Source organism: Lepus europaeus, chromosome 20, assembly GCF_033115175.1.
Source record: "Lepus europaeus isolate LE1 chromosome 20, mLepTim1.pri, whole genome shotgun sequence".
In the NCBI taxonomy this organism is placed as follows: domain Eukaryota; kingdom Metazoa; phylum Chordata; class Mammalia; order Lagomorpha; family Leporidae; genus Lepus; species Lepus europaeus.
In genome coordinates, this window is record NC_084846.1 from 1,666,449 (window position 1) to 1,677,726 (window position 11,278).

At 63.9% G+C, this 11,278-nt stretch overlaps 1 protein-coding gene across 1 annotated transcript; it reads right to left on the reverse strand.

Moving 5' to 3' along the window:
• Positions 1–299: 299 nt before the first annotated feature.
• On the reverse strand, positions 300–10,662 carry MCOLN1 (mucolipin TRP cation channel 1). Its single transcript, XM_062178630.1, has 14 exons — positions 10,585–10,662; positions 7,480–7,685; positions 6,540–6,707; positions 6,297–6,462; positions 5,529–5,637; positions 5,196–5,292; positions 4,999–5,098; positions 4,613–4,719; positions 4,377–4,526; positions 4,195–4,296; positions 3,736–3,858; positions 2,631–2,846; positions 642–766; positions 300–560 (listed from the first exon to the last, which is right to left on the reverse strand). Exons 1-14 carry the CDS (start codon positions 10,613–10,615, stop codon positions 524–526), a joined length of 1,737 nt encoding a protein of 578 aa, XP_062034614.1. The 5' UTR covers positions 10,616–10,662; the 3' UTR covers positions 300–523.
• Positions 10,663–11,278: the final 616 nt, after the last annotated feature.

Consider the following 11,278-nt stretch of genomic DNA (forward strand, 5'->3'; position numbering starts at 1 on the left):
CTCCTCGAAGGGGCACCCTGTGGAGCCGACGGAAACCCGGACCCGCCCGGGCGCCGCCGCCGGGGTCCGCCCAGCGGCGACACCGCTAGCATTCCGCCCGGCGCCGCAGGCGCGGCCCCTTTAAATGACTCGCCGCAGCCCCGCCCGCCGCCGTGCAGGGAGGGTCGCACCCCGCGCTCCCAGCTGAGTGTGCGGGCGCCTTAAAGGGGTCGCGGGCCGGCTGGCTCCAGGGCTGCCCCGCCCGCTGGAAAAGAGCAGAAGTTTGTTTTCCCTTTTATTTATTTATTTTTTTTAAAGATATTTTTCCGTTTATTTTAACACCCGCCCCGTTTCGGTCCTCGCCCCCCCCCCCCCCCCCAGTGTCCGATCGCACCTGCCCAGGCCCTCACAGGGCGCCGCAGGCAGCGGATCCTTAAAAGCAAACCCTAAAATAAATACGCGGGGGTCCGCCCCTACAGTCCGGGAGCGCAGTGGGGGGGCAGGGGGCTTAAGGTCCAGCGGCAGGCAGTAGTCGGGGTCGAGGTCAATTCACCAGCAGCGAATGCTCCTCCGACGGGTCCCTGGAGAGGGGGGCGGGAGGCGGGGCGTCAGCGCCCTGGGGCCCCTCCCCCGCCCCCCCCCCCCACCCCCCAGGGACTCACCTGCAGCAGCAGAGCAGGCTGCAGGCCGAGCCGCTCCCCCGGCGGAACTTGCCAGAGGTAGGGCTGTCCTGGCACTGCGCGATGTAGGCCTGCAGCTCACTCTTCTCGGCTCCTGCCCCCGGGTGCTGGCGAGACAAGCGGCACCTGCTCTCCCTGACACCTCCCCTGTGCCATCTGGGCCTCCTCTGGGTTCCTGCCAGGAGCAGGCATTCTTCTCCCTCACCCCCCACCCCCCGCCCCAGGGCCTTTGCACATGCTGTGCTGGATTCTTGTTCCTCAGGGCTTGCATCCACAGGGAGACCTCCGCTGACCCCTGGAGGTGCACACAGGCCCCATGGTTGTCAGTCTGGTGGTGCCTACTGCGAGTCCAGCGCCTAGGGCCTGACCCTGCACACCGCAGGCTGCCACAGGTGTGGTACCCGAGTGGTACTACGAGGCCCAGGGATGTGTCCACGGATGGCTGGGAGCAAGGGGTGCACACACCTGCTGCTGAGCCAGGACCATGCTTCTCCAAGTCCCCCCCAGCTTCCTGCTGGCCTCTGCTTTGGCTGGACCTGGCTCCTCCCACCCCGCCCCCCAGAGCGCTTGCGGGGCTCCCGTCCCTTCAGCCCAGAACTGTCCGAGAGGAGAAGGTCTGACATCCTTGCTGTCCAGTGGCTCTGTCGCTGGCCACCCCTGGCTTTGGGGCACTCGAGGGGTGGATGGGGGAGCGAGGAATCGCATTTGGAACTGGATTTCATCTCGATTCAACATGGGAACAGTGGTGGCCAGCGTCGCAGTGTGGCAGGTGAAGCCGCTGCCTGTGACGCTGGCATCCCAGATCGGAGCGCTGGTTCCAGTCCTGGGGGCTGAACGTCTGGGAAGGCAGTGGAGGATGGCCCAAGCGCTTGGGCCCCTGCACCCATGTGGGAGACCGGGTTGGAGTGCCTAACTCCTGGCTTTGGCTTGGCCCAGCCCTGTCTGTTTTGGACATTTGGGGAGTGAACCAGTGAATGGAAATCTCTCTGTCCCTTCTCCCTTTCGTTCAAAGTAACAAAATCCTTTTAAAAAAAAATTTTAAATAGCGGCACGTGGCTGGTGTTGTGTAATGGACAGAGCATCCGCATGTCAGCCTGGGCAGGGGTTCTCTGTGACCGCCCACACCGCCTTCGCCTGTCTCTCACCAGTCGGTGACTGCCTGTTAGCTGGCCATTCATGGGCCCGGCGCTGTGGCAGAGTGGGTTAAGCCACCGCCTGCAACGCCAGCATCCCATCTGGACGCCAGTATGATTCCCGGCTGCTCCACTTCCGATCCAGCTTCCTGCTAATTAGTGGCCTGGGAGAAGCAGCTGAAGACGGCCCAAGTGCTTGGGCCCTGCCATCTACGTGGGGGGACTGGATGGGCTCCTGGCTCCTGGCTTCAGCCTGGCCCAGCCCTGGCTGTGGCAGCCATCCGGGGAGTGAACCAGCAGATGGAGACCTCTCTCTCTGTCTCTCCCTCTCTGTCATTCTGCCTTTCAAGTAAATAACCTTTAAAAAAATTAAAAGCGAGGTCGTTTTGTCACCAGTGGCCTCGCACAGATGGCGAACTGCCGAGTGTCCACCATGGCTGGCACAGAGCCCCACCTGCCACAGGCCTGGCCCCGGTCTTCCCCGGCTCTGCCTCCTTCCCCTTCCCTGACCTGCGTGACCTGGAGGAGAACCACCAGGATTGCAGACAGCGGCCGCCGAGGCCACCCGGCGGGGCAGAGCGGTGCAGGCCACAGCTTCCACATCAGATGGCCCATGGCCCAGTGGTCAACCTCGGGCAGCTCCTGGAACTCCATCTTGGCTCACAGCCTGGGGAAGCCGCCCGGCCCGAGTGGACGGTGTCGGGCCCCAACTCCCAGCCTCAGTCACAGCGCCCCCTCCCGCGGGGCCTCCTCTGCTAGCTCACCCTGCTGTGTCCCCCAGGCCCCCCTCGCCCCCGTGGCCGCCCGCGGAGCCCAGGGAGGCAGGCGGGCGGCTGACCTTGATGGTGTCGTAGGCACCAGTGATGAGCGCGATGAAGAGGCTGAGCACCATGTAGATGAAGAGGCTGATGAAGGAGTAGAGGTAGAGCTGGGAGAAGAGCCACACCAGGCTGCTGCGGCCCTGCTGCGCCTGCATCGCCGCGAACGTCACGAACATGTCGTCCCCGTTGATGAGCGAGAAGAGGCACTCGGACACCATGGAGAGCGAGCGGAACTGCGGGCGGGCGGGCAGGCAGAGGAACAGCAGTCAGGAGGGGCGCTGAGGGCAGTATGGCAAGGCCAAGGTCACGGGGGTAAGGCCAAGGTCATGGGGCAATGCCACGGTCATGGGGGCAATGCCCAAGGTCACAGAGGGCAAGGCCAAGGTCATGGGGCAATGCCACGGTCACGGGGGCAATGCCATGGTCATGGGGGGCAATGCCCAAGGTCACAGAGGGCAAGGCCAAGGTCATGGGGCAATGCCACGGTCATGGGGGCAATGCCCAAGGTCACAGAGGGCAAGGCCAAGGTCATGGGGCAATGCCATGGTCATGGGGGGCAATGCCAGGGTCATGAGGACAAGGTCATGGGGGGCAATGCCAGGGTCATGGGGGCAATGCCCAAGATCACAGAGGGCAAGGCCAAGGTCATGGGGCAATGCCACGGTCATGGGGGCAATGCCCAAGGTCACAGAGGGCAAGGCCAAGGTCACGCGGGTAAGGCCAAGGTCATGGGGCAATGCCCAAAGTCACAGAGGGCAAGGCCAAGGTCATGGGGCAATGCCAGGGTCATGGGGGGCAATGCCAGGGTCATGAGGACAAGGTCATGGGGGTTAATGGGGGGACTTCTCAAGGGGCAGAGAGACTAAGAGAGAAAGCTGCAGGTAGTGTAACCTGAGACTCTGACAATGTACAAGGTCATAAGGTCAAGGTCAGGGTCACCAGGTCAGAAGGGACAGATGGCAGAATTGCTCAGACCTGCTGGTTCAGAACCAGGGGTCGAGGCAGTCCATTCAGTGTCACCAGGCCCACGACAGAGACGCCAGGGTTGGGAGGGCCCAGGGGGTGCCATCTCGGGGGCGGGTGGAGCCAGGGACCACCCCACGGTGTGCCCTGAGCCCCTACCTTCACGTGGTAGGGCCCCAGCACGATCCAGCCGCAGAAGCAGTAGCCCAGGTAGATGACAGCCACGCAGCAGCAGAAGCGCATGACGCTGGGCAGCGCCACCCGCAGCGTGGCGATGAGAATCTGTGGTGGGGGCAGAGGGGCCCACGGTGAAGGTGTGGACGCCGCCCCGAGGCAGGCTGTGGGCCCTTGGCTGGGAGTGGTGAGGCAGGCAGAGGCCGGTACGTGCCTAGAGGGGGCAGGGCCGTCCTGGACTCAGCTGGCCGGGGACAAGGGGGCGGGCTCCCGGGGCCTGCCCAGGGGCAGGGCCGGGTATACCTGGGGCGGACAGGTACGGAGCAGAGGCCGGCGACAGGCCAGTGGACAGGGCTGGTGAGTGCTGTGTGTGTTCAGGTTTATTGGGGTGGGGGGCGGGGTAGCCACCCGGGTCCAGGTCCGGGCTGCGTGCGTGGGGCTCACGTTGTACTTGTGGAAGAAGGTCAGGTAGCGGATGACGCCGACCCAGACGAGCAGCGTGGAGGTGCCCAGGAGGATGCTACAGACGTCGTAGCTCGCCAGGTTCTGGGGGCGGGAGCCAGGTCAACCCCCGTGGGCCGGCCCCGTGCGGGCCTGGGCACGGGCAGCACCTGGGCTCGCCTCACCTTGGCCTCGATGCCGATCTTCATGATGGTGCCCGAGATGGTGAGCACATCGCTGGTGACCAGCAGGATGTACCAGCCGTTGATAAACTCCAGCCGTTCCCACAGGCTGATGACCCGGCCCCGCTGCCGCCACATGAACCCCACGAACTCCTGCGGGGGGCGGGAGGGGGGCGGTGAGGGCCCAGGACCCTCAAAGCCTCGGCCTCGGCGGCCCCAGGGCTGGGCTGGAGCCTCACGTTCTGCAGCAGGAAGCCACGGAGCAGCGAGCGGGCGCAGAGCAGAAAGGACAGGGCGCACGTGAGGATGACGACCACGTCAAACAGGAGCCGGAAGCTGTTGTCTCCTGCGGGAAGAAGGGGGTGGCGGGTAGGGCCGAGGGGGGCACGGGGTGCTGGGAAGCCCAGGCCAAGCTGGGGACCTGGGGGGTGCTGTATGAGTGGTGCTGACGGTCAGGGGACTCCGGGTTGCTCAGGGAGGTGGGTAATCAGGGCCCTTGGATAGCTCTGGAGTTCAAGGGCCCCCAGGCAGGACGAGGCCCATGGCCAGTGCCAGTCTGAGGCTGGAGGCGCCTCAGAAAGGTCAGGCCTGCTGGCCGGCGCTGGCCCGGGGACCGGGGCCTCACCGTGCCTGGAGACGCTGGTGTGTTTGCACTCCTGGATGTGGGCCCGGGTCTCCAGGCGGATGGGGACGCGCCCGCTGTGGGCCTTGTTGTCAAACGTGATCTGCAGGGGGCCGGGCAGGGCAGGATAAACCCTGGAGAGCCCGAGGCCCCCAGACCCAGCTGCGCCCCCACCGCCCAGGTCGGCGCGGGGTCCTCACCAGCACGCTGAAGGTGTAGCAGTCTGGGATCTCGTTGTTGATGAGGCTCTGAAGGTTGATGGTTTTCAGTTGGAAGTGGATGGTCACGTTGATCAGCCTGGGGGTTGGCTTGGGTGAGGGGCAGGGGGCGCCGCGGGCGCTGTCCCTTCCCAGGGCTTGGCCCCAGCCGCGTGCTGACGCTGCAGCTGGCTCAAGAAGTGCTTGCACAGCAGGCGTCCATGCTGGGGTGCGTGTGCCTGCCCCCCCCCCACTGATAGGGAAGTGAGAGCACCTGCCTCCCCCCCTCCGCCCAGCCCAGCCCTGGAGCAGCTCCCTCGGGCGAGTGGCCAGTACTTGTGGAATTTGAGCGTGAGGTTCCTGTAACTGGAGCTGCTGTCCAAGAGGGCGAGATCCTCACTGGGGGGACCCGGGGGTCTCTCGGGGGGATCCACCTGGATGCAGTCTGAGGACAGGGAGTCAGGGAGGGGCTTCAGGGGGTGCTGGCTCCCCCAGAGTCCCCCATGGAGATTTCCCTACTTCACTTCCCACTTTGTGCTGTGGTTCCGTAGTCACTGTCAGTGCCCCACCCCCACCCCGGGTACAGCCTGGGCCTTCTCAGTCCCCGCAGAGACCCCGGGGCCCAGTGCTCTCAGGCCCTCCCAAAGTACAGCGAATGTTGCCACTGAGAAACAGCAGGTGTAGGGCAGGTGCTGTGGCACAGCAGGTTCAGCTGCCACTTAGAGCACCCACACCCCAGCTGCTCCACTCCCAGTCCAGCTTCCTGCTAACCCGCCTTGGAAAGCAGCCGAAGATGGCCCAAGTCCTCAGGTCCCTGCCACCCACATGGGACACCTGGATGGATGGAGTTTCTGGCTCCTGGCTTCAGCCTGGCCCAGCCTCGGCTGTTGCAGCCATTTCGGGAGTGAACCAGCAGATGGGTGATTTCTCTCTCTCTGTCACTCCTTCAAATACATCAATAGTCTAAAAAAAATGGGGGGAGGGGCTTTCCCTCCCTCCCTAGAGCATCAGCCAGGCACACACCAGGGCAACCTCATCTGAGAAGGGGCAAAAGGCACCCCCAGGACCTGGCTCCCAGCAGCTGAGCCGACAGGGGCCACCCACCTGTGACGACCCGCGGGTCAATGTCAAAGGTGTCGTTGGCTGGGTCCACGTGGCCTCGGTGGTAGTACCGTTGGCAGAGAGCCAGTGCTGAGCCGTTGGCCCCGGGGCCGCCCCCGCCCCGGACGTAGGCGTACCTGCCCAGCGACACATCAGGCAGCATCAGGTACTGCAGGCAGAGAAGAGGAGGGCCGGTGAGCCCTGGCCACGCCCGGCCACAGGCCGCCAGGTGCTGCCCACCCGCACCTGGTCCACGGCGTAGAAGATGGCCTGGTAGAGCTGTTCCCGCGTGTATGCCGCGAAGGTGTCATCCGCCCCGTCCGAGTAGCCGAGCAGGAAGAGGTGTCGGAAGGCGATGGTGTTCTCTTCCCGGAACGTCACGGCCAGCTGGTTGCTGAGCCCGAACAGGATGAGCTGTTGAGAGGGGCAGGGGAGGGGTGCCGCTGGGATGGGGACCCCTCGGGGCCCAGGCGGAGGGCCAGGAGATGGAGGGTCCAGGAGTGTCCCCTGGGGCGGGCCGGGGCCCTCCTAAGGTGGGGCAGGGCACCTGAGCCCTGCTTTGATTGGGTTTTGCTGTCCACTGGCCGGGCTTCGTCTCTCGCCGCCTTGGGACTTTGCCAGCAAGGCGGCCGTGACCAGAGGTGGACCTCTGGCCTTGGGCCAGGACCGTGAGCCCAAAAGTCACCTCTTCTCTTTTTGACTTCAAAACAGAATCAAAGGAGTGAGCGCTGGATGCAGAAGCCAGACTTTCAGTGCAGGCCCACGGAGGGCCCTTTGACCAAGGGGAGGTCACAGCCCTGCCTGTACCGGAAGCAAGAACTCCGGGCAGTGGGCTGGGTCTCCTTTATCTGGCGTCCCCAGCGCCCAGCACAGAGGAGGGAGAATCAGCCGTCTACACAGCCAGCAGGTGATCTCCCTGAGAAGGTCAGTGTGGCGTCACCCAGTCCGGATCCAAATCCTAGCTCCCAGGGCTCTGCCGCTGTGTGGCTTTATCCAAGCCCTCCAACCTCTCTGAGCCTCGGTGGCCTCACTGCACACAACAGGGGCGACAACAGTTGCCAGGACTCCGTAGGGGTCCCTGCTTGGTCACCGCCACAGCCACAGTCACTGTGACGCTGGGGGAGTGGGGCGGACTGGGCTCCTGTTCCAAGGAGCTCCTTCAGGGAGAAGGAGGGCCGCGTCTCACCTGCACGGTGACCACCAGGATCTTGACCACCTGCAGCATCAGCTTGCAGGGCTTGCGTCCCTTGGCCCTGAACTTGTCGCAAGGACTCATGAAAAAGTACTTGAGGCGGCGACGCAGGTCCTCCTCCTCCGGGGGGGTAGGAGGGGCCGGTGGAGGCCCCGCCTGGGTCCCATACCCAAGGTTGGGGGTCAGGAGCCGCTCTGTCTCTGTGGGAACAGGAGAGGGCAGTGAAAACCAGGCTTAGGTAGCCCCACTTGCCACAGGCGCAGCTCAAGACCCGGGCAAAGGGTTGGCATTGTGGTGCAGCGGGTTAAGCGGCCGACTGGGCACCGGTTTGAGTCCCCGCTGCTCCACTTCCGATCCAACTCCCGGCTGTGTCTGGGGAAGCAGCCGACGATGACCCAAGTACTTGGGTAAATGCCACCTACATGGGAGACCCAGATGGAGTTCCTGGCTCCGGGCTTTGGTCTGGCCTGGCTCTGGCTGTTGCAGGCATTTGAGGAGTGAACCAGGGGATGAAAGATCTTTCTATCTCTCCCTCTCTCTCTGTAACTATACCTTTCAAATAAATAAACAAACCTTCAGAAAAAAAAAAATGTCCTGGGCAAATTCCTCTGCCTCCTTCCCCCTTCCCCAAGATGCTGGAGCTTGGCCAATTAAAGTAATGCTTGCAACGCGGGCACCCCACATCAGATGCTGGTTCGAGTCCCAGCTGCTCTGCTTCCAATCCAGCTCTCTGCCAGCGCTCCTGGGAAAGTAGCAGAGAGTGGCCCACAAAGTAGGGCCTTTGCCACCCACATGGGAGACCTGGATGGAGTTCCAGGCTCTTGGCTTTGACCTGGCCAGCCCTGGCTATTGTGATCATGTGGGGAGTGAACCAGCAGATCTCTCTCACTGTCTCTCACTGTCTCTCTCACTGTCACTCTGCCTTTCAAATAAATAAAATTTTTTCAAACAAAGCTGATCTAGATAAAGAGGCGCTTTGAGATGTCCAGAAACCGGCCACACTTCCTGGCTTGCTGCAGCAGGCCTGCACAGAGGCGGTGAGCAGGATGTGCAAGTCAGAAGGCCCCACCTGGTCCCCGGCACCGATGCTCACCAGTTCTCTGAGCCTCCACTTCCTCACTGCAAAACGGGGCAACAGCCGCCTCTCACGGAATAGCGTATAAAGCGTTCGGCGGCTGGCGCCGTAGCTTAACAAGCTAATCCTCTGCCTTGCGGCGCCGGCACACCAGGTTCTAGTCCTGGTTGGGGTGCCGGATTCTATCCCGGTTGCCCCTCTTCCAGGCCAGCTCTCTGCTATGGCCCGGGAAGGCAATGGAGGATGGCCCAAGCCCTTGGGCCCTGCACCCGCATGGGAGACCAGGAGAAGCACCTGGCTCCTGCCTTCGGATCAGCACGGTGCATCAGCCACGGCGGCCATTGGAGGGTAAACCAACAGCTAAGGAAGACCTTTCTCTCTGTCTCTCTCTCACTATCCACTCTGCCTGTCAAAAAAAAAAAAAAAAAAAAAAAAAGCGTCTGGCACGAGCTGGTATGTGGTGGATGTCACAACATCCCCTCAACGTGCCTGCAGGGGACTCGTGACAAGGAAATGACTGCTTCCCCTAGCTCCTCACAGGGCATCCGAGAGCCCTGGGCTCGTGCCAGTTCCAGGCGGCAGCCACAAGCCCAGAGCGCAGCCCGTATTCCACTTTGCTCTGGACAAATACCCAAAGGATGACCTTTGCCCCCATCACAACGCGGCCCGTGGGGTGGCCCCGCTCACAAGCCGCAGGCCTGCCGGAGCGTGATTGACAACAGCAGTAATGACCACGAGACGCATTTGCTGGAAGCTCACGTCATCTTCCTTAAGAGCACCGGATTCCTGGAAGTCACAGAGCCCCAGGATCAAGTTCCAGACCTGCCACTCCCCCAGCAGGTGGCACCCATCCCCACCCCTGCCTCCCTAAGGTCTTCATCCAGAAAGTACAACCAAGAGGCACGAGGTGCGGTGCAGCGGGGTAAGCCGCCACCGGCGACCCCCACGTCCCATGTCAGAGTGCCTAGGCTCCAGTCCCAGGTCCACTTCTAACCCAGCTTCCTGCCGATGTGTACCCTGGGAGGCAGCAGTGATGGCTGGAGGACTGGGTCCCTGACACCCGCGTGGGAGACCCAGATGGAGGTCTAGGGCCCTGACATTGGCATGGCTCCCCACCCCCAACTAGTGCGGGCATTTGGGAAGTGAACCAGCGGATGGAAGATCTCTCTCTCTCTCTCAAACATTAAAACTTTAAAAAAAAAAAGGGGGGGGGCGTGTGGGCACACACTGTGGTGTAGCGGGTAAAGCCACCGCCTGCAGTGCTGGCATCCCATATGGGCGCCAGTTCAAGTCCTGGCTGCTCCACTTCCGATCTGCCGGGGGTAGGCTCCTCAGCCCCTCTGCGGCCAACAAAAACTGTCTGGGTGCCTGCTTATCTCCTTCCAGCCCGAGAGGGTCACGGCCAGCCTGCCCTCTGCCTGACACAGCCCCAGCAGCCCGGCTGGGAGCATCCCACCTCCTGCTGGGGCCAGGGTGTCAGGACACACTGGGGCAGCTCCTCCTTCCAGAGCTCGGCTGCCACAGTGGCTGTTTACAAGCCGGGAGAAGGCGGGCCCTGCCTCCTTCCCCGGCATCGCAGCCTATCAGCTGTCCCTGGCCAGCTCCGGCGCTGAGCCCAGCACCAGGGGGCTCTCCCCCAGTCTCCCCAAGGCGCGGCACCCACAGCCCGAGCCTGGAGATCCGACACTGAGCCGCTCTCCGCCGGAGCTGGGAGAAGCGGAGCCTTGGCCCCGCCTCTCGCTGGCGTCTCGGCTGGCGCTGTTTCTGCACGGCTGAATTCCAGCCAAGTTCAGCGAGGGGCAGCGCTGGGACCCCCCGGCCTGAGTTCGGAAACTCTGACAGCACGGACCCGGGAGCGCCCCCGCCGCCTGAGGTCGGAGAGCAGCCGCCCATCCGCCGCCCAGCCTCTCGGAGCCGTGTGCCCGTCTTCGCCTCGCCCCTGGCGGACGCCGAGAGGCCGGCGCCGCGGACGGGGAGCTCCGCCGCCCGCGCTCGGGGACCGGCGACACCGCGCGCGCCCTCACCTGAGCCGCGCGAGCCCGCGGGGGCTGCCATGCCGGGCCGGGGAGCGCGGGGCGCGGGCAGGCGCGCGCGGCGGGGCAGCCTGGGTCCGAGCGCCCGCCGCTGTCACTGCGGCCTCGCTCCCTCGCGGCCAGGCTTCAAACCCTGAGGGGTCAGCTGACCCGCGCAGCGCGGTCACGTGATCCGGGCAACACCCCCCCCCACCCGGGACGCCCACGTGATCGGATCCAAGCCACGCCCCCGGCGCCACGACACACACCCTTTTCCCCCCTCCCGCCCCGGGCCGGAGCAGCGCGCACGCGTGATTCGTCGGCGGCAGCTTGCGGGTCGGAGACGGTCGTGCGGTCCTAGCCCCGACGGGCGCTGAGGCGGGGGGGATGGGCTGGCTCTGAGCCTTGCAAGAATTGGCTCCATCCTGGCTCCCTGTGCCGAGCTCGTGACTGCCACGGCCAGAGCTTGACCCCTCACCCTCTGTGCGCCCTGTCTCAGGTCTGCCTTCCTCCGAGAAAGCCTTGCCTCTGTGCTGGCACTGTCAGCAAACCCTATCTCTTGAATGATAGACCAAGTAGGACCACATACTCTCCCGCCTCCCGGCCTGGGCCCTTGCAGTGAGCTCAGGTCTGACCCCAGCCCGGCTCTGCACCCCTCCGCCTCACTCTGCACCTTCCAGCTGCACACCCTCGAAGAACTCAGCTC

What these genes read in the sequence shown, in the direction of transcription:
- MCOLN1 (XM_062178630.1), bottom strand. Translation starts at nt 10,615, where the DNA reads ATGGCAGCCCCCGCGGGCTCGCGCGGCTCAG. An exon ending in GCTACACCTTCAGCGTGCTG is followed by an intron (nt 5,099 to 5,195) that starts GTGAGGACCCCG and finishes GGCCCCCTGCAG; the next exon opens with ATCACGTTTGACAACAAGGC. An exon ending in GTGGCTTCCTGCTGCAGAAC is followed by an intron (nt 4,527 to 4,612) that starts GTGAGGCTCCAG and finishes CGCCCCCCGCAG; the next exon opens with GAGTTCGTGGGGTTCATGTG.